Here is a 24,184-nt window from a genome sequence, read left to right as displayed (position 1 = left end):
ATTTCTGAAAAAAAAAAAATCTATGATAAAAGCACCAAAGAGCCTGTTCAATTCTGAGAGGAATTATAAGTGACATCAGCCTGAGAGACTGTCAGGTGTTTTTGGCTTATTTCATTAATTAATTTATTTAACTATTTCATTTACTCTCTTTAGGCTCTGGTACTTTGCATAGTGACTAATATATATAAGATACTCATGGCCCTGATAACTAAATAAATTTTACAAACACACACACACACACACACACACACACACACACACACACACACGTACACACACCACGAGAGAGAGATATCATTGAAAGAAGAAGTAGATGCACTATCATTCTATGAAGATATAAAAATAATAGTGGGTATTCTAGCAAAACATCAAAATAAAAACTGCAGAGAAGAAATCTGGAGTGAACTTCCTGTTTCTGACCTTATCAGTGTTGGCAGAATGGGGATTTAAATTTGGATAAGTGTTTCATGTTATAGCTTGAGAAGTTTAAAATAGACAATACACACACTGCAGATCCCAGGAGTAGTTTTTACAATGAGTCCTCTACAGTTCTAATAGTTAGATATTGGGTTTAGAGAAACCTAGAAAGTAGGTATCATTTGGATTGAAGCTATGAGTTAAACTTTCGAGTAAAGTGTGAACTCATAAGCAATCTAATATATAGACAGAATCAGCTTCTGTCTGAGTATCAGTTAGGAAAACATTCTACTTGTGCATTACAGCTCTCACTGTGAAGCCTGTTTCAGTCCAGCTGAGTCAGGACTATTTATGACCCCAGGAAAACTACCATCAGTTTGTTTTAAACTGAGGAGAAATGCACTGTCACATTCCCATCCTGTGCCTAAATTCACATGAGAAACTAGGCTTGATGGAAGATTATTCACTATGCAGATTCTTCAATCTTTTTCAGGTTCTCAACTTTTCATTAATACACTTTAGGCCTTGAGGGATCCTATAACCTTTAGGGCTGGAATTTAATTCCCATCTCCTGCAATGGGACAGCATGATGAATAAGTAATATCTGTAAATCAGTCGCTGAATTTTTCAGAAGCAGCAGCAAGATTACTCCTCATCACTACTCATTTTTCCCTACAGGAAGTATTTAGCAAGGCTGATTAAAAATCCCAGAGGACCGTGCAAGCTGCAAGGGGCTCAGGGGGAACAGTTTTCACTACTTCTCAAGTCTGTTCTTCTGGTTCTGAATCAAATGTGGTGTTCAGATGGAGGAAACAGATTTGCAACATCACATGCATATCTCTGTGACAATACCAATGGGGAACTGAGTTTAACCTACAACAGGCTATATGTGACCCATGAGGACAACTTTATTTTGGGCTTCCAAAGCCCCATCTGCTTACTTCTAACATTACCCAGTCATATGAGATCCTTTGATACACATGTATGTCCCTCTGTCCCTCAACCACAGGCAATAATTTTTTTTTTCAATGGAGTAGTCCACAGGGTCCACTGAGGGAGGAGCTAAACATACAAGAACTCAGAGTAAAGCTAATGTTAAGAAACACAGGCAAGAAGCTAACAAGCAGGCTGAGTTAACATGCTTGAATACCTACACAATTGTGCTTCCCTGCTTGACAAAGGCTTTTAGCTTATTTGTAGATTTTTAGGAAACTGAACGTGTGTGTATATACTTCTGTGTGTATATGTATATGTGTGAGAGCAGGCATGCATGCATGCATGTAGACAAGCACACACAGGCCTGAAGTCAGGTGTCTTCTTCTTCTTTTTTTTTTTTCAAAAGAATTATTTATTTAATATATATGAGCATTTTGCCTGCATGTCTGGCACCTACAGGGTCAGAGGAGGGTGTTGGCTCCCCTAGAAATGGAGTAAGGATGGCTGTGAGCTACCATGAGAGAACTGGGAAACAAATCTTATCAGCTTTTCCACATTAAGTTTTGAGTGAGCTGAGCTCATAATTCATAAATATTGACTAGGCTGGCTATGCATATTCATCTCTTTCGGCAAGCTCCCAAACCTGCTCAGGGTTGGGGTTACTATACCATTGTGTTTAGTTTCTGTAGGGCTACTGCTGATCCAAAATCAGTTCTTCTTGCTTACACAGTAAGATGTTTACCCAATGAGCTCTCCAGCATAATATTTAGTGGTATTTGAAAGGCATTAACATGTCACTTTTATTACCTCACATATGCAATTCATAAATTTATAAGTTTCATTAACAAGCAAATGGCAAACAAGAAAGATAGAAATATTTATTGGTCATCCAACATTTGTTAGGAACTATCCCAACAATGTCAATAATGACAAAAGCTCCTTCCTTTACTAGAGTAACAGTGAACTGGAAGACAAAACAGTGCACATATTTTGAAGTGCTACGTAAAAGGTGGTAAATGGTGAAGGATAGAGAAACCTAAAGCCACCAACCAGGAGCTGCGTTATTCAGGTGAGCTACTGCAGACTACATGCAAAGCAGGGGAGGAGGAAACTGCACATATTGAGAAACTTGTAAGGTGGGAGGGAGGTGCTTCTGAGAACAGCCTGCAGTAAGGCTCCAGAGAACACATTAACCCAGGCATTTTCAAAAAGCTCCTAGGGTCCATTTGCTAGACTTGAATGAGAAATCAGCAAATAGAAGTAAAGAAAATCACAAGTCTGAGTGTCAGTTCTGGGTATTTCTCTCCTTGACTCCAGTTTCATGTATCCAGCTGTTTATTTATCACCCACACCTCAATATCTGTCACATAGCAACTGCTCCAGCCCAAACCCACAGAATAATGATTGATGTGTACCTCACATTTATTTATTTTTCCTATAAGTTCTCCTGGCTTTACTACTAGAGCATCATTGGAATCACTACCCACAACTTTATTAGAACCAGGACCAAGCCGTCAACACTTGAGAGGAATGTGAGCCACCTTTATATCTCTCATGAGTTGTAATAGCCTCTAACAGTTACTGCTTCTATCTGTATTGTCCATAGTATCTAAATATAGTATTAAAGAATCTAGCTAAATTGTCAATCATATCATGGCATTCTTCTGCTCAAAACTATCCAACAGATTTACAGTGATTTTTATAAGGGTTAACAATTAACAATGCCTGTGGGCTTTGCTCCCTGTCCACTTCTGTGATCTCACCTCCCCATCTCTTTTTTCTCTTCTCCCCTTCTCCAGTCATACTTCCTTTGTTTCTCTTACCTCATAAACACACTACATACCCTTATTCCAAATACTTTGCACTTGCTGCTCTTTCTTTCTAGAGCACATAATCCCCAGACAATATTTTTTGGGGGGGTTTACTGTCTTTGCTTTACATTTCTATAACCCTTACAATGCTAAACAGTGCTAAACTAATGATGTAGTATTTCTTGTGATCACTGCCAGAAATAGACTATACTTAATTTGAAGGTAGAATCTTTCTATCTCTAGTACTTAGAATAAAGTGTGGCACATAAACAGCCAGTAAGCACATGCTGAACAAATGGATGAGTGAAACAAGCACAGAATGGCAGTAGAAGAAAATGGTCAACAGATCTAAGTGCTGAAGGGAAGGAAGAATAGGACCAGGGTACAAGTGGAGATGGATAAAATAGGGATTATGGGGAGTTTTAAGTTGTGTTATAGACACAACTAAGATACATATATGTGGAAAAAACTGAGTCACTGTATTAAAAAGATAAAGGAGAGTTCAAAGAAATAAGATGTAGGTATAATGGAAGGAGCATTTGAAATACATGGAATTTACCATGAATTACACAATATTGTTGACAAATATTATTGACAAAAGGGTTGGTAATTGAAAAGTTAATGTCACAAACATAACAATGAGGGCTATTAGCAATAGGCAATAAAAGAAACTATCTAGTGATATTTCTCTATGGCTTCAAATTTCAGTGACTTATTTGTATTTCTGTTTCACATAATTATATGTTTATAACCACATATATACACATAACAGCAAACACTGTGCTCTCTTTTTTAACACAGCAAATATGAAAAAATTAAACAATCTTGATTGATTTGTATGTATCTCCTGTCCTCAGGTCAAGATAATTTACAATGAACTTATTAGCTATCAAGAAATGTGATGGTAATAAAACTTGTCTTTAGCTTTTCACAGGTCATTATATTTAGAAAAACCCTGTCTCAAAATCCTCTGTTACAACAATGACCCAAGCACAGTTATCTACATTTGAATAGCTAGCTAGCTCCATGTGTGTCACATGACTCTTTGAGCTTTCCTTGAGGGTCTGAACCAAATTTACCAGGACGTTTTTTCAAGATTCTTTTTAATACTTTTCTCTGGTAAGGTTCTGTGTTTTTTTTTTTTTTTACCAGGGTAAGTCAAATAGTAGTGGAAGCTATTTTGTTTTGAAAAATGAGTGAAGAACTGGGCTCTGCTTTAAAGGTCTGAACAGAGCCATGAAAGGCTGGCTGAAGGGCGGGTTACACCAAGGGAAGAAGCAGTTTGACTTTTCCATTAAGGCAGTAAAAGCCTTTCGGGAACCAAATGACAAGTTTTTCTCTCTTTGACCTCAAAAAGACTTAGATACAGCATGCGCCATCAAGAACAGTGACTGTCAGCGTATTTTAATTACATTTACTTTCTAGAAATTGAATTCTGGGGATGCATAAATGGGCAGTTTCCTTGTGGCTCTTCCTCGATATGGTGATCATATAATTTAATGTACAAACTGAGACGCTTATGGAAGTAAAAGTGGATATTATAAATAGTTACTGCAAGAATAGAGAAATAGGGACTTTGTTATATAAACTAAGACTTGCTTTCCCTAGCTCTAGACAGGAAGAACTAGTGTTAGCATAGTCAATCTAACAAAATCAAGCACAAGGGTTTAAATCAGCTTACTCGGCACACTTACCAGCCTATATGCTTCAATAGAATTTTGAAAACTGTGTTTCAATTACACTGAATTATGTATATAATTTGAAGATGGAAATGCAAATATCATCCACAGACAAAAGAATTGGGTCAAAAGAGAGCCAACAAATTAATTAGAGCTAGGAGTATACTGTCATTACATTGTAATAAAAATCAAAAGAAAATGTTTTAAAGAAAAACAAAATGGTTAAAATACATGTGTTAATAAGTACATAAAATAATTCTAGTGATTGGCATGAAACAACATGAGAAGCCAGAGAAAATGAAGGTTTCAGCTTTCCTGGCCATAGCACAGGCTGCACTGACAAGTACAGGCACCGGCAGCCTGAGGGGTCAGTGCCACAGGATGTATTTCACCCATCTCAGGACAAGGCAGCTAATTTCAGCCTGTTTGGTTATGGAATAAACAATACTTTTTCTTTTTTTGAGACAGGATTTCTGTGTGTAGCTTTGGCTATCCTGGACTTGCTTTGTAGACTAGGCTGGCCTTGAACTTACAGCCATCCACCTGCCTCTGTTTCCCAGAGTGCTGGGATTAAAGGTCTGTGCCATCATGCCAGGATAACAATACTTTCAGTGGTGAGCCAATTATGCTTCTATTCAAATACATACAGAATGCGCTAGTTTTCTCAAATAATTCTTACTCTGTCCCCCAACCCATCGCTTTGATGAATTCATGAACATTTTTACATGGTCAGCCTTGCTGGGCCAATACCTACATGGTGACCTTTATGAAAGGTAAATAATAATCTACTTCAAATGATAGTTACTTCTACCATCGTAAGACTGATCTTGCCAATGTTCTGATTAAAATTAAGTTTTAGCTTTCTAGAGCCTGTAAGATAAAGAATCCCCCACAGTGCTGAACCTTAAACTAAGTACTCAATTCACAGCCCATATTTACATTCCACATAAATTTTACTTCTCAGAAAAACCGACAAGATTACCATTTTCTAGACCATTACCTTTTCCCTCCTTTCATGGAAAGACTGCAATTTAGTAATTGCCAAGTATGACCACTTCACTACCTTATCAAAAAAAAAAAAAAAAAAAAAAGGAAGCTTGTTTGGATAGGTACAATTAAGAACTGTCAGAAGTGTGTTTGAGCTCAGATAGATATAAGAAATGGTAACAGCTAGGGAAATCTAAGCAGTATTTACTTCCCATAGTTCCAGAGGCTGCAGAAGTCCAAGATGAAAGCTACCCAAGTTTTGGTGAGAAACTTCTACTGGTTTGCAGGTTGGTACTCTGTATCTCCACAAGGCAGAGGGCAGAAAGCAGGGCCAGGGAACACCATCCTGTCACCCTTTCTACTAGACTTCTGCTGTATCATGGGTGACAGCACATTAGATAATACAAATATAACCGCACTTGCTCCGACAGACAACAAATTCTCAAAGTAGAACTAGATCTCATTCAGTTTGTTTTTCTTAATCAACAACAGTTAGAGTGACTAAGGCACATATTAGATGTTTATCATCTGAATAGTTTTTTGAGGATGCAAGACAACAACAAACAAACAACAAACTCAAGTCAAATTCAAGCTCAAACTCAGTATATGTTGGACCATATTGGCCCAGGGTTATGGAGGAAGAAAGGTCAAAGGAACTTCAAGCTGTAGATACCTCAAACAGGAGTACAGGAGGAACTAGCTAGCCCCTAACTCCCAACCTGGCTCCATACAGCCAGCTTCCCCACCTTCAACTCTAGTTAAAAATTTAAAAATTTAAAAATGACAGTGATTAGGCTTCCCTCTGTGTTTGACCTTATAAGGTGAGTTCCACAGCCCCCACCAGCTCCTAAGTATGCAAATGAAGCATCTTACAACACCCAACCCTGGCCAATAGCCACACAACCTTGCCCTAGAAACCCTGGCCACCTCCCCAGGGACACAAATGCCCCTTTTGCCCCCAATAAGGTAAACCAGTTCTCCAAAGCTGTTCCTGGGTATGTTCTTTGTCTGAGCCCTCACCACCAACCAAGATACTGTGCTGCACTTACCATGCAGGCTAAGCTTCCTTGCCCCCAGTTAAGCTCAGTGTCCAGGGGCCTGGCTATCCCCAGGGGCAAGTGGGCACGAGGTGGCAAGTAGATACTTATGTGCTAATTTCTATGTTCCCTATTCTTTCCTGAAACCCCTGATGGAAAAAAATAAGTTTATTATTAAAATAACTTTGTAACTAATCACTACTTAATGTCATTACATTCTTCAATCCAAACTGAAAACTACTTTTTAAATTTTTTTTAAATTATCTTGTGATGCTCTTTAGTGTCATATCATTACCTGGAGATGCAAATTCTTTACCTAGAGACTACAGATTCTCAATAAGCAGACCTGACAAGTTGGTTCTGATGACTGCTGTGACCTTTCCCTTTCCTGGAACTCTGCACATACTATGTAGAAACAGACGGGTTTCCCTTCTTGCCTCAACCCTTCCCACTGTAGAGAGACTGATAGTCTTTACTTGTGCTCATGCTGCTTTCCAACAGACATGCAGCGCTTAGTTAGCTTTAGGTACAGTACACGACAGTGTGTAGCCTAATGGCTAAGTTTACTTCCATAGTCCTCACATGCATTTTAAATTCACTCTGGAAAGGTTCCAAATCTTATAGTCAAACATGTCCAAGTCAGTAATAGTAATGGCGCTATTTTTCCCCAAGAAGGGCCCTTGCACACTCATATTTCCTTGATTAAGTAGACCATAGTTTCTCAAGCAATAGGAAGGAGATATCTGGTTTATTTATATCAGATATGTTTGGTTATATATATTAAACCAAATATGGTATCTCCAAAGGTGTAGAAATGCATTATTTTGCCTTCTTAATGTAAATATTCTAATGGACTACAGGAGCAAATTTGCATGGATTTACATTTTCGCTATCTACAAGTGAATGGCAAGGAGAGCTGAAAAGAATAAAACAACCTCTCTTGAGTCTTTAAAAAAAAAATTTTAACATAATTTTATTCAACTTCAATCTGCTGAAAAATAAAAGTTTTGAGGAGAAAAGTCAGTAATATATATGTATGTGAGTAAAATTACACAAAACAAGAGTGTGTATGAATAAACAGCATGAATATTAGGGATAATTATAGTGTCCAAACCTCCCACTGTTAGGATAGGAAAATATTCTAGGAAAAAAGAATTCCAAAATATTCTCATGAATTACACACCTTGGAGAAGTGAGATGCAATCTCATTCGTGGTATGCAATGTTTACATCGTAGCACTCTTCCCATGGTAGTTATTCAGATGAAATTGAAAACACATAACTTATAAGACACATTCCTACATTTTCAGTGATTGGAAGTAGAGTTAGAAGGGTTATTACAATTGATGTTATATAGATGTTGCCCATTGAGGCTAAATTACTGACTGGTAGACAAATAAAACACTGAAAAGTTTGTTTTTGAAATCTTACTGAAAAATACTGAGAATTGTTTACAATGGCTAAAGATTCTCTAACATGCTGCTGCTTTACTCAAAATAAAAGTCTGAAAGGACTCTCAACTTGTACAGTCTCTTTCCCATTCTGTGGAAACTAGGATGCAGGTCCAGAAAATAAAACCTACGCTATATTTCTTCATTCTCAGAGCTGTGCAGATAAAGAAAAGGCAGATAGAGTTTTCCAAACCATTTTGGAAGTGCACTGATTCTGGCCCCAAAGACTTGTATTTCTGCATGTGAGGTCTTTGTAATAGCAATGTGAACACCTGGCATCATGATCATTCATTCTCACCCCACAGTATTTCTTGCTTTGCCTCAGCCGTAAAATAATTAGTTGTGTATCCCTATCTAACAAGATGCCTTAAATGCCTGATTTTTCACTTCTGGATAAGTAAAAATTGGCTACTAGCAGTGTTTTTCATGCATTATTTCCTCAATGCTTACTCTTTCCTTTTTTTCCTCAATGCTCTTTACTTTTTAAAGTGTAGTTTTATAATGGGTAGTTTTCAGACTGGCTGTAGCATAATCATTTGTTACTGCAAGATGGTGGAATATAAATAGCTTATGTTAATGAATCTCTTTCTACCACTAAGAATAGAATGTTTTGTTAGCAAACTTACAGTTGGTATTAGTACTTTGATTTCTAGATATGAGTTGGACCATTTTATAACGTCAAATGAAAATGTTATCTGTACTGCAGTGATGCGAATTACTTAAGGCTTACTTCTTGTGATGCATGAAGTTTGCATTCATATTAATCCATGTGAATAAAACATTTATCATGTCATCATGCTTAGATTTACATGGAAGATATTCACAATGCTACTTGCCATTTTGCTAAATATTCTGTATATGAACACCATGGAAAATTTATAACCTGGGCTAAAATTTTTTTTTCTACTGAAGTATTTCATAATACTTCAGGTCAATTGTATAGGCATCTGAAACAGATCAAAAGCTAACCAGTGTAATCTGACATCAGATAGTACTGTTTCCTAATGTGTCGCAAAGTATCTTGAAGTAGCAGCTTACATTAGGAAAGATGTACACTCACATGTGTTTAGAAGGAAAGGCACTCAGGATAGAAGCAGGTGTGCTCTTATTTCTATTCCACACATGTAGACTTGAGCATGACACTTGCTGTTGTGGAGCAATACGCTGATCAGGAACGCTTTGTAGAACTTAGGAATCAACAGCACCAGGGATGCCTGAAAGCATGTTCTACTCCTTCCAGAGCTAAGTGTGGAAACTGAGCACACAGGGAACTTTCCGAGACACTGATGCTCATCAGATAACACAAAGAGAATATACAGAGGGAAAGACATATACATATACATCTCCTGATCACCACTGAGGATACACTGATCTGCATACACACTTCTGTGACACACAATAACCTCATTTCAGGATTTTCAGTCCTGACTTAATAACCATATGAAAAATCACTTTTAAAAAACATACAACACTGTCATTGTGGGTGATCTTAGTTATCAGTCTAGGTGCTACTGCATTTAACATCTTCCCAAAAGAAACAAAAGCAACAAAAGAGGGGGTAGGGTTTCTATCTACTAAGCAACACCTAGTATACTCCATTGCAGGAGCACTCATCTTGTGGAAGGCCTCAAGACACAGCCTCTTTTCCCAGCTCTAGTTTCTGAATGTTCACAATGCTATAAAACTCTCTTTTTCATAGAAAGCCCCATGTCTTCGGCAGAGGGTCGCCACAACCACCAAAGATGTCACTTTATACATTAATAGGAAATTCCATCTGGCAAGTGAGTCATCAAACTGAGATTCCTAGTAATCAGATAAAGATAACCTTTGTCCTGGGGCCTATAAACACACACTGCTCTTCTTCCATGAATGAATTAGACTGTCACAGCCTCCAAGGTAGGACACTTTTTATATCCTTAGCAGCATTTCCCAAACCACTTCAAAGCACTGGGTTTATCTATTTTCTCTTGCTTCACAGTACTATAAAACAGATTTCTGTTCTCTGTGAAGGAGAAACATATCTGAGTTCCTATTGGAAAGCCTCAGGAAAATGATGTAGGAAACAATCGGCTAGTTCCTGATGGCCAGAACCTCTTTCTCCTTGCATCCTTGTATGTCACTCACTGACCCTGTACATCATTTGTCCCCATTATTGTGACACTTGACAAAGAAAACCATGCTGTTCTGTACTAAAGGGTAAGGACTTAAATACTTATGGAGGTGCTGCTGATAATGTTTGGATGTAGTATATATTTCATATTCCTTTCTAGAAATTCATAAAAGACATATATGTGGGCTCATAACATCCCTTTGAGGTATACAGGCTCAGGAGATACAGGTATACAGGAGATGCTACCCCTCATCTCCTCCCCCTCCAAAAAAAAGAAGAGAAAAAATGGTGAAGCTTGTCTCCTATGTCTTAAATAAAACACTGGCTTAGTTACAGAGTTGGTGTTGGAAGTACAGGGAATTCTATCACTTCTTCAAGACATATTTATTATAAGTAAGTTCATAATGGCAATGTCTTATGAAACAATCAGTATATTTTTCTTTCCTCTTGACATGTGCAAGTAACTTAAAACACAGAGAAGAGACAGGAGTTCCAGAAGTAACAACTTATGCATTACAGAACAAAATTAATGTAAGAACTTAATATTTTAAATTACATACAATACATATTCATTCAACAATATAAATCATATAAGATATAACAACCATTTTGTTATATCATTCATATATATATATATATCCATACAGAACCACATATAATATCTCAGCATATAATAATGGACTAACATAATAGTGGATGGACTCACATCTATCCCTGTGTATTTCTAAAACAGAAGCATTTTCAGTTGTAATGGGACAGGATCTGTGGCAACAGCATGGGCTTTTAAAATTAAATCTGGCAATAATGTTTAATAACATTTGATAACAAGGCTTACTACATAGGATTTCTTCAAGTTTGAACATGTTAATTTATTTCATAAATATTTATGGAGCTCCTACATGTTCTAGTATAGTTTGGGTGGAGTGGACAGAAAGGAACTGGCATGAACTGGCATGCATGAATACCTCTTCATGTTAAGTTTGCACTCTACCATTTAAGGATAGAAAAGAAACAAATGCCCCAGAGTGAAGTATGCCAGATGCTATTGTGCTAGGGAGATAACAACACAAGGAAGAGTATAAAGACAACGGAGTCAACAGACTGGAAAGGAGGGGTGAGGAGTTCTGTTTAAATAGAGAGGCCAAGGAAGGCCTTATCACTGTGAGCTACACTCTCATTTCAAAGAATATCTGTCATTCCATTTTTTCCTCAAATGACAAGGGAACAGATGGAACAGACACAGGTTATACACAAACAACTAAGAGAAACCTATCAAGCATCAAAGTTGGTTCTACCTGAAGGTGGTGTGCAACATCCACTATAAATCTGAGTTGCTCCATGGCTACCTGTCTGTCTGCTGTATTACACTGGAGACTGTGTAGTTGTGTTCTATATTAGAGGTCACACGATACCATGACTCTGTTATAAGGTAAATTAATTCTCATACTCTACGAGGGTAAACAAAAACTAATGAAATAACCCAGCTAATGTAGCAACAATAACACTGCAAAGAAAACGCTGCATGCAAGAGGGGCAAACCCGTGGAATTCTAAGTGTGTGATGAACCATTGTATAGTACCTAAAGTATCTTTAAGATATTTATAGGTAGATGAATGGCAGGGGCATTGGGTGAGATAAAGAAAATGAGATAACGTGAGAGAGATGATGAATTTTGTTTGACAATGAAGATCCTGTGTCCCACTAAAAGAAATTAGATAATAGAAATATGGCTTCGTGTTTTTTGGATTAGAGCTATAGATTAGGGTGTTAATGGTAGAGAAGTGATAAAGAAGCCCAGGGACACAAGAGAAGGGGCAGGAAGCACAGAGAGACCGGGGTAAAGGAGGAATGATGAAGAGTAGTGAAAGGTTACCAGGTTACATAAAGAATGCAGAAATTAAATAGTGAGTTTCTCTTTTTTTTAAATTATTTTTATATTAATTACCATTTACTCACTTTGTATTCCAGCCGTAGTCCCCACCCACCTCCCCTCCCAATCCCAAACTCCCTCTGTCATCTCCTCCCAGGCCCCTCTCCAAGTCCACAGATAGGGGAGGTCCTCCTCCCCTTCCATCTGACCCTAGCTTATCAGGTCTCATCAAAACTGGCTGCATTGTCCTCCTCTGTGGCCTGGCAAGGCTGCTATCCCCTCAGAGGGTGGGTGGTCAAAGAGCCAGCCACTGAGTTCATGTCAAACACAGTCCCTGTTCCCCTTACTAGGGAACCCACTTGTATACTGAGCTGCCATGGTCTACATCTAAGCAGGGGTTCTAGGTTATCTCCATGAATGGTCCTTGGCTGGAGTATCAGTCTCAGAAAAGACCCCAGTTTTTCAAGTCTATCTGGTTATACCTCAAAGGGCCATTCCACAAGTGAATTATAAAATATATCCATTGTATTATGAAATATATCCATTGTATTATGAAATATATCCTTTGGAGACATGGAAAGATAGCAAAGTCCTTTGCTACTCCTTCAGTTTAAGTGCCTCTGGGTGTCATACTAAGATTCCTTAGCAAAGTTTTCATCTACAATAGTCATCCAAACATGAAGCAGAGAATGAAAATGAGAAATGTTTTAAGGGCATCCTGGAAGGTGAGTGAATTTACTCACTGCTGATTTGCCTACGTCTAAGAAGCACCCATCTTCTCCATCACTGGGAATCATGCCACCAAATCTATGCTCTAGTTCTCTGGAAATAACAAATTTAAAACAGGATATAGTTCTTCTAGTAAACTGTTATTCTGAACCAATTTCAGGTTTTCTAAACAGTTACAAAGGTAATACAGACATGTACTTTACCCAGTAACTCTGCGTTACCATCAGATAATCATGGATCACACTAGTTACAACTAATGTTGACACTGTTCAATACTATTTGTCCACATTCCACCATCTGCCTATCAATGCCATTATTTCATTTCAGGATACACACCAGGACACTACATTCTTTGTCCTATATCCTTAGTCTTTTCTGATTTGTGGTAGTTTCTCATAGACAGACAGACAGACAGACAGACAGACATACTAACAGCTAATATTACATTTTGTTTCAGATCTGGCCAAAGATAACGGTTCATTAGAAAAAGCCTCATGGAAACCTCTAGATAACTATGAAGCTCTCAGGGATCCACAGGTACTTTGACATCCCAATGAATAAGTATATTTTTAATTTTATTTTTTTACAATTTATTCACTTTATATCCTGATTGTAGCCCCTTCCCTAATCTCCTGGTCCCACCCTCCCTCCCTCTTCAACTCCATTCCTCTCCCCTTGTACACTGAAAGGGGGAGTCCCCGCCAACCGTCTGACCCTAGTTTATCAAGTCCCATCAGGACTGCCTGGATCCTCTTCCTTTGTGGCTTAGCAAGGTAGCCCCACCAGGGAGAAGTGATCTAAGAGCAGGCAACTGAGTTCATGTCGGACAGAGTCCCTGCTCCCCTTACTAGGGATTCTCCATGGAGATTGAGCTGCCTATGGGCTACATCTGAGCAGAGGGTTTGGGTCTTCTCTATGCATGGTTGGTGGAATCACTCTCTGCAGGTCTCCCTGGGCCCAGATTTTTTGGCTTTGTTGGTTTCCTTGTGGAACTCCTGTCCACTCCAGATCCTTTTATTTGCCCTCACCCCCTTCCATAAGATTCCCTGCGTTTTGCCCAAAATTTGGCTGTGAGTCTCAGCATCTACTCCAATCTCCGGCTTGTTGGAGTCTTTCAGAGGCTCTCAATAATAGGCTCTCCTCCAATGAATAAATCTTAAATTTCATTTTCAAATGAGGTAATTTTTCAAACAAGATATTTACAATATATGATTACAATATACAAAACAAAACCATCATAAAAAATAGTGTATACCTAAATCCAATATGGATAATAAATGGCTATAACTAGTCAAAAACACTCAGCACTGGCTGAGGTGTTAATGGTAGTGTTAATGGTAGAGTTGGAAGGAAGGACTTATCATAATATAGTCCTCACAGAAAGAAGAATTCTAATTCAGAGATGAATAAATAACATAAAACAATCCTGAGATACATACACACACACACACACACACTCAGCATTTACTCAGGTTACTGAAAGAGTGAAAATTTAATAACAAACATATAAGCATACATTTTTACATAATATTTATTTGTAGTTATTAATATTTTACATATGATTGGACAGAACACAAAAATTCTCAATACTTGTTTAGTATCCTTCATTATTTTATTAAAAATGATAGAGTAATGTGGAAAAGACAGGATAATGCGTTCTCATTTAGTTTTCTTATATTAACACAAAGTGTATAGTTAAAATATCAGCAATTGTTTTTTGGTCAACTTGGGCTACAGAGTGACAGCCTGTCTCAAAAAACAAAAAGTAAGAGAAGGAGGATGGAGGAGAGAAGAGAAGGAAGAGGAAAGAAGAGGAAGAAGGAGAAAGGAGGGAGAAGAAGGAGAAGGAAGATAAATGGGGGAGAAGGAAATGTTAGCAGAAAGGTTCACACATATAAGTTCAGTAGTCACAGGCTAAGGTAAGAGGATAGCCTGTAATACTCAGTGAATTACAGGTCAGCCAGGGCGACAGAGTGATGGCCTAGCTCAGCAAAATGAACGAAACATATGTGTGTTTGGATATAAACAAATATCAGCAACTGAAGTAATCAAATCTACTGTCCTGCACTACCAGTATCTTAAGGAGACATATCCTGTCATCTTTAGGGTCTTACACTGTAGACTCATTTCTACTTTATTCTAAGAATGTGCACCTTTTTTGGTATCTGGAGTCACAGTTTTAATGTTTCCTACTAAATAGCACGTTTTAGATCTCAAGTGTTTAATCACTTGAGCACTACAAAGTAAGTGTTGTTTGAAAATCATTCTTATCAGGTGTTATCCTGATTAAGGAAGCAATCATTTACATTACAGATAAGAAGTACTGTACCAGGAGAGCAAAGCATTAGAGTCACAGGTATCAGAACCATTCTGTACAAGAATGGTACTTCAGGGCAGACAGGTTTGAAATAAAGATAATTTATGGGATTTTTTTTCCCGCAATTTAATATTCTAGATTGTAAAATCTTTTAGGCTAAGAACAAAAACGAATCCAAATTCCGAAAAGTTCAATGGTACAGCCCTAAGTTCAAGTGTACTGGGCACCTCATTTATCTACAGTATAATTAAAATTTTATTCTACAGTAGAATCTTGTATCTTTTGTTATAATTTGGTAACAAATTTATATTTATAAATTAATAAGAAGAAAATCAAATAGAAAAATGTGTTTCATTAGGACAAGAGGAGCATAAAGGATTATTTGTTATAGTTCATATATATATTAGAAAGAAATTTTTAAAAGTTTTCATGATCTCACATGGGAATAGAAGACTGGACAAGGGGAATATTGTATTATTTTCCTTTCTCATGTTTACCTCTTGCTATTTCATCAAATATAAAAAATGCTGTACTTCCTACTTCCAGGTTTTAAAAAAATCCAATAGAAACTCATAGAAACTCTATTTCCTCAAATTTAATACATGGTAATATAATAGTAACCGACAATGAAATAGGACAACTACAGAAATATGCTGGAGGGAAGGTTATGTGAATGTGGTTTCTGCCTCAAAATACATTATTGCACAGAACCAATCCTTTTTCTTCTTATGGCAATGTGGAATAATATGCCTATGCGAAGAGATGAAGAGAAATGAATGAATGACCGAGGCAAGGCATGTGATAACTGATAGGACCACTCAAACAGAACTGCGTTCCTGTGTGCATAAATCTAATACAGAAAAATAAATGACTGAAGAGAAAGTAGCAAACACAACATACAAACCCTGGACAGAGGGATAATTTATAATCTCAAAGGAGAATGGAGAAAATACTGTTTCATCCAGCTACCCACAAAGGTGCAAGATGTAAAAACCCATGAATTACTAATTTCTGTAGTTCTTACAGGCTTGGAGTATGCCAGAGGCCAAGGCCACTAGGGCAGGCATGACTGCATTTTCTTCCATACAAATGCTCATGCATGCTACCCCCGAGCCACAACCCCTTCAGGACACAGAATAAGGAGTAAGGGCTCCTTCCTGAAAATCTCTGAGCCAAGGCCCCATTCCTCCTAGCAGCAGCACACTTAGAATCAACAGAACTGGAAAACAAGGTTATATTGCTTCTCCTCTAGCAGGTATCTCACTCAAAACTTCTCATTGATTGGACTTAGTAATAATATTTAATATTAATAACTTGAATTATTATTATCATTATTATCACTTTGTTTTTCAGATCATTTCCTTTACCCTAGTCTGAGAGTTTACTGTATGTGGTGATCTTGATGAGTTGAGGTATAATTGTTTCTTTTGAGACAAATGACTGTATTATAGACACTATCAATTATATAAAAAATGGGACTCACATAATTACATTCCTATTTTTTAATAATTTTGGCAGAAATGCTTGAAAAATACAAACACAGTTGTAAAGATTTCCAACTTTTTTTCTTAATAAACTCAAATTCAGCTATATGTGGCTAAAGTATTTAATTCTCAATTGGCTGTTTAACAAATATTAAATTATAGTAATTTACTAGTGAAAAAGCATGAAATATTTGGTATAGTTCAGCAAAGCTACAGCAGAGATAAGAAATGCTTACTGAATTATATTAGTTGCATCTGTACATTGAACTACTTGAAAATTAAGAATTTTTTTTTTTCAAAGAGATTAAAGGATTTATTCCTTAACTTAAAGCATGTCCTGGAGTAAATCTCTGAGGAATCTCACTACTGGGGAACAAGTTCTATTAGAGTTGCTCCTCCTAAAACCATGCCATCTGGACAGATAGACACTCATTGTGTGCTTTGAATAGATGACCCAGTGCATCAAGCCTACTACTTATTCATGAAAACATGCAAGGGGCTCTCATCCTCTTTTGCTACCCATGAGTGTTGTGAGAGAGAGATTCTGGGAGTGAAGTCGGCTGATGGTGGAAAAGGATGAGACATCCTTCACCACTTAACCTCACTTCTCTGCTGCAAAGAATAAAAGGAGCTGGTGGTAGCTGAGCCATCAAGGAAGCCCTCTGAGGAAAGAGCCACATAGAATGTGAATACAAATCAAGTAAACAGAGCAGGGACCTGCCTGAGGTGTGCTTGCAGGTTTCTTTACTGCACTAGACTAACGATGCCATATTGGCACGCATTTGCCGATGCTTGTGCTACCCAAAGCATCCTACTATGTAATGATGTTTCCTTGGTATAAAATTATACAATTTATAATGCATATTGGCTTAAGTTATTGTTCTTCCTAGAGCAAACAATAAAAATGTATCATTCAATGCTTCAGATATATTTCTAGATGTTCATTTAAAAAGAGACCTAAAACAAATTTCATACCATTTCAATGGGTTCTAAAAGTAAAAGAAATACAGGCTGTGTAGTAACTAATTTAATTAAACATTTGGGTGATGGATAAAAATCATTAAAGAAGACAGAAATGCAAACAGTAGATGCCTTCTCTAGCTAAAAAATAATAAAAGCGACATTTTATTTCTTTACATATACTTTGTAATGATGGCTCATGAGCCAAATCAAGGCATTAACTGTTTTCTATGTACAACACAGAACAGTTAAACAGAAATAGTCCAAAAACATGTGTAGCTTTAACTGGCAATAGTGTATGAAAATGATGACTCATAGATCACTTTAGCCTGGGAAAAATTTTTGTTTGGATTACTTTACACATGGTTCAGTTCATTGGTTTATTACAGGACACTCTAAGTCATCAATATTTATGATCTTTTATCTATGTACCCTCAATAATGTCTTTGCAGTTCCATCAAGATTTATATGATAGGCAAAAATACCCCCATAAAAATTAAAAAAAAATAACAACACAGCAATAAATAACTACATAGGATCTTATCCATCTTGACTGCCAGACCTCCCCTTTTGGTAGGCACACATCTTACCTGCAGCTCTTTTTCTTCTATCTTCCTTTGGAGCACTTTAAGACACTTGGTAAAGTCTGTGTAGTCTTGGTCAGGAGTTGAAATAAGATCACAGCCCTATGTGTTGAAGACAGAAAGTTGAGAAAGTAAAAATTTGAGAAAGTAAAAATTTTATAATGTGATCAAAAGTACAAGCTCTAAAAGTAAAGACAACTTATAAATAGATAAATCCTAGGAGGCCAGTACTACCCCCTCATTGGAACTAGCATCATTGTCTTTGTATCTTCTTTCTTTCACATAGAGGGACACATCAGGGATAAGGTTACAATTATGAGATGCTTATGTCAATCATTTTCCCTAAGGAAAGTATACATTTTAACCTGTAATCAGTCTTTCAGGGATACTGATGTGATAACATTCAAGATTAACATAAGGATTTTATACTAATATAAGAAATCATACCCACAGTGAAATTACCAGAGTTAAAATGAAAGTATTTCTTTAAAACTCTAATTTCTTTAAGCATCAGTTCAGTTACATGAATGGGAAAACTAAAATTAATATTGAACTAGTGATTACATTTTATACTTTGGGTAAAATCTGGTTCACTGTTTTATAAGATTCCTTTATAGCCCTGCTTCTTCATATGAGCAGCAGCAGAACGGGCTTCTGTACACATGTGTCCTGAATTATCTTTGAGATACTTTATAACATCTCACCATCTGCAAGACACTGAAGCCTATTCAAAAGGACAAAGCCAGGAGGCTGCAGTTTATCATCTTCTGTGAACTTAGATGGCTAAAGAATCTGTGTCTTTGAAAAGACATCTTCGTTCCCAATGTCATACAGAGGCAAAGGTGTATAAAATCAGACCAGGATGGGACTCAATACTTCTTAATTCAGGAATGAAACAATTCTCGGACTCTGACAAGCAGCTGAGTAAGGACAAGTTAAACATAGTCTAGCATATAGAGTTGCCATTCAAAGAGTTTTCAAGGATACAAAACACCCATACGGACTCCTAAATTATTCTAAGAACCATCCTCAGTAGATTTAAGGCTTCTTCTTTTACTTCAAGGTCTCTTTCAATGTGTCAGTCTCAACCTGTGCTTCATTCATTTATGACTTCCTCACAATGAAGTGACCAGTGAAAAAATTAACTTCTCACCATTCAGAAATATATGATGCTCTAAAAGATATATATGTCATCTTTACAAGATCAAAGACATAATTTCCTGACCCTAAAAGAACATTGAAATTTGGTATAATTACCTGGCAAGGGCATGAAGAAGTGACTCATCTAAAGCTAACAGTCTTAAAAAGAAAGACATATGCAAGTCACTTAGGGATACTAATGAAGTGACAGATAAGCCTGTCACCAATTACCACTATATGTGTTTCATTCTGTACCGTTTCTCATTGTGGTAGCCACAAAGTAAATGTCGAGTAAATATTTCCATGATGTTTTTGCAGCCTAGAAATATATTATATACTAAATATGTTAAATGTACACTAATTTATAGATTTTTATAGAGATGTGAATTAGCAATACACTTGGGCCATGCCTTCTTGCTAAATACACTACATTTGACAACTAAGATTTGTCCTTCTTTTTAAACTTTTGGCAACAGAACAACTACACAAAAGGATAAACCTGACATGATGATTCACAAGTGAGTCTACGTCCCACTTGGCTTCACACACTCATCAGACATCCACAGAGAAAGTTTCAGCTGAGCAGAACAGAATCTAGAACCACTGCAACATTTTACACATTAAAACAGGCCATAATTGACTCTTCATCCTCTGCATAGTGATATTCAGCAAGACCCACAGAGAGAGAGACACACTTTTAACTATCTGGAAGCAAAATGTCTTACATTTCTTGAATCAGCTCAATGATAATGATATGTAAATAAAAAAAAAAGCCATCTCTGCAAGTCAGATGCATAGTAATTACTCAGGGCTACTGAAGTCAAGCATCTTGAGGATAAATCACTTGAGTAAGCCAGCATAATTACTACCTACATTCTGAATATTTATCCTTGTACAGATATGTGTTGTTCGCTCCTCACATCAAAGAAATTTCTCTTTGTAACAGATGGACACCATTAAAGAAACAAAAACTGATCAAAATGCAGAGAATCAGGGAAAGCATGGTACCTAGTACCAACTGATACATACACAACACAACTCCTGTGCAGCTTCTGCTCAGGAATCACTGTACAAGAGAGGAGAAAATATTTTAAGAGGGAACAGGAAGTTTGTTAGGACATGTGTCTCCTGCCTCCTAGAAATGTCAGCAAAGCTATACCCATCAAATCTCATTAACACGTCTGCCTTATGAAGGCCCAAACAATGGCACCAACAAACATGTTAACATGGAAGAGGAAAAGCTCAAAGGCCCTCAACCTTAGACAAAAACTACGGGAAATACTGAGAGCAGGAGGAATCCCCTTCCAAGGAAGACTCTCCTCCAGTTATCCAATACCAAGTGGTCAACTCTGAAATCATATATATACAAGCAACAATATATGGACCAAACAGGTTATAGTTTGGATACTTAGGAATATATATTTTACACGTGTGTATGTACATACATTATATATAAATATGAGAACAATTCTTTAAAGAAACATAAAGTGGAGAAAGACTAAGGCATATGTATGCATGGGAGAGAAGGGGAAAATGATATAATTCTTTTATAATTTAAGAATATTTTTAAAAACTACCAGACCCAAATAAAAAACGCTACCAGACTCTAACTCATCACTTGAAATAGAACCACAAAAAAATTCCAGGTCAAGATGCCTAGGAAAGAGACTACTTACACTGAAAAGTCAGAAGATGAAACCAAGAATTTCTAGAAATCCTGCCTAAGGTATTTAATAGCGATCACACCTTGGAAATTTCATGAGTATGAAAGACTAACAATGAAGTCACTGGAACTTGAAACAGCTCTACCATCCCTGCAAGGCAGCTTTCACTTCAGAGGGAGACCTGCAAAATGAAATGCAGCTCAAATGCAGTAACAGCTAAAGATGACTTCATTGTAATTCAATAACTTAGGACAGAAGACTTGGATGATTTGAGCTGTACCTAACCTGAAAGCCTCCTTCCTGCAGTCTAGCTTCTATGATATCAGAAAGTCTGCTGCAAGCTGCAAAGTGAAGGAAACAACAGATATCCAGCTGTGATGAGTATGAACCACACCACTAACCAACATGGCAAATATGCATAAAGGTGCAATAGTGGCATTCATATTTTGCTTAGTAACCAACAGCTTTCTAGTTGTACTTTAGGCCCTTCTCAACACTAGAGAAATTATGCCCCATCCTAGCCAACCACCTGGGGTAGTGAAGTCATGGATATTCTAAGAGAATATACTATCTCCAGTTTAAGAGACCAACATAATTTTTAACTGCATTCTGAACTTTATCTTTATACCCACAGATAACTGTAGGTATCATCCCTCATCAAAGAAGTCTCTCTTTACTGAAAATGGAGACCATTACAGAAAAGCACCACTGGACATTATTCAGAGACCAACAGATCATGGGGATTCCAGCCCCAGTGTATGTATCTACAACACAGTAACTGCAACTAAAGTAGGCTCAGGGAACATCATGGAAAAGGGAATAAAAAGATGGTAAGAGCCAGAGGATCAGGAAGTCTGCTATGAGAATGTGCCTCCTAGAAATGTCTGATTGAGGAAGACCTGAACAATGACGATATCAACAGACATGCTAACATGGTAAAGAAAAAAAAAAAACCCTCAAAATATCTAATCTATAAACAAAGAGCATCAGCCAACTAATGACTACTGAGAGGGATAAATACCTTCTCCCAGTATTGAGATCCCTAATTAGCTATCCAATACAAAATGATCAATCCTGAAATCATATACATACTAACAACTACAAAAAAATGGACTCAGCAGATTGCCTTTATATATTTGCATGAGTGTCACATACACACATAAGAATAATAATCTAAGAAAAAGAGGTTGTCAATTTTAGCATGGGAAGGGTACATGGAAGGGAATTGAGGGAGAAAAAAGAAGAGAAGTGATGTAATTATATTTTAATAAAGCACGGCCTATTCTTCCAAAGGTCCTGAATTCAATTCCCAGCAACCACATGGTGGTTCATAATCATCTCTAATGAGATCTGGTGCCCTCTTCTGTCGTGTGGGCACACATACAGGCAGAATACTGTGACACTCAACCAAGGACCATCTATGGATATAACCTAGAACTTCTGCTCGGATGTGGCCCATGGTAGCTCAGTAACCAAGTAGTTTTCCAAAGTAAGGGGAACACGGACTATTTCTAACAGGATCTCAAGGGCAGGCTGTTTGACCCCCCCCCCCAGGGGAGGAGCAGTCTGTTAGGCCACAGAGGAGGACTTTGCAGCCAGCCCTGAAGATACCTGATAAAACAGGGTCAGATGAAAGGGGAGGAGGTCCTCCCCTATCAGTGGACTTGGAAAGGGGCAGGGAGGAGACCAGGGAGGGAGTGTGGGGTTGGGGAGGGAATGAGGGAGCGGGATAAAGCTGGGACACAGAGTTAACAAAATGTAACTAAAAAGAAAAAAATAATAATAAAAAAAAGATAAATAAATAAATAAATAAATCTTTAAAAAATGTTTAAAAACTAAAAAATAAAAAAGGATACAAAATTGGGAGGGGGATATGTAGGGAGATACAGAAGGATTCTGAAGTAGATACTGGGAGATGAATGTTATCAGACTACACTGTATACTGGTATGAACTTTTCAAAGAATACATGAAAATAAATATATATTTATATCTAAAATTATACATAAACATATATATATATATATATATATATATATATATATATATGTTGACTGCATTGTTTTTCAGGTCCTCTAGAAACAGAGTTATTCTAATGGAGGAGAAATAGGAGGCAGCAAAGAATAAGTTGGTACTTGTGTCTGCTATCCACCAATGCATACGTATCTACATTAGACAGGGAGATACCATGCTACACAAAAACTAACTTGACAGAGTCAGAAGCCCTAGAACACTGAATATTTTTCATTGATTTTATTTTATTTTTTACTAAAAAGTTAAAGCCTTCAGAACACTCAATATCCCCAAGCTTAGAAGAAAAGGCCAGGAAGCATTAGAAGGACTTGAATTTCTAATTGGTGGTCTGCAAAATTACTTTTCTGATAGTAATACATACATTTTAACCAGAAAGACACTGGGAAATCTACAAGGTTAAAACTACAATGACTTTAAATAGTCTTAAGGTGTTTCTACTTGATGAAAAATCCATTATCATGGATCTTTCTTAGTTTCATAAAATGCAGGATATCTTAAACCCAGAAAGTATTACTATTTTATAAATCAGCAGATGACTCCAATTTCATACTACATATACTTCCATTTAATTTTTTGTCATTTAACAAGGAAATGGTTATATGAGTTCATTCTCTCTATGAATATGCTACATTCTCAAGCTGAATTGAGATTTTTAATATTATGTTTCATGAATTTTAATTGTTGTTCACAGTGACTAAAAACAAAAACCATCTTGACTGATGCCAAAAAGTTCAGTATATGTTGATGTCAAAGTTTATGTTCTAACCTAAAAATAACCTTTTGATGACATGGAAACATATTACCCACCAGAAGTACAAAAGCATTAGAGGAATGAAAGAAGCAAGGAAATTAGAGCAACCATGTTAAAAATTCTGTTCTATACTCAGGAAGGCAGAGTCAGATGGATTTCTGAGTTTGAGGCTGCCGTGGTCTACAGAGTGAGTTCCAGGGCAGCCAAGGCTATGCAGAGAAATCCT

General features: G+C 37.1%; 1 protein-coding gene across 2 annotated transcripts in view; it reads right to left on the bottom strand.

Annotated features, from left to right (window-relative positions):
* Positions 1 to 24,184, bottom strand: part of Tpk1 (thiamin pyrophosphokinase 1) — a 368,986-nt gene that overhangs the window by 156,658 nt on the left and 188,144 nt on the right. For both annotated transcript variants that reach the window (XM_055598333.1, XM_055598332.1), the window contains one exon: positions 18,378 to 18,473. In XM_055598333.1, the coding sequence (XP_055454308.1) occupies positions 18,378 to 18,473 (96 nt within the window). The remainder of the gene's footprint in view (positions 1 to 18,377; positions 18,474 to 24,184) is intronic.

Source organism: Psammomys obesus, unplaced genomic scaffold, assembly GCF_907164565.1.
Source record: "Psammomys obesus unplaced genomic scaffold, mPsaObe1.curated_primary_1811, whole genome shotgun sequence".
Taxonomy (NCBI): domain Eukaryota; kingdom Metazoa; phylum Chordata; class Mammalia; order Rodentia; family Muridae; genus Psammomys; species Psammomys obesus.
The sequence above is the reverse complement of the archived record's forward strand: the minus strand, read 5'-3'. Positions and strand labels throughout refer to the sequence as shown.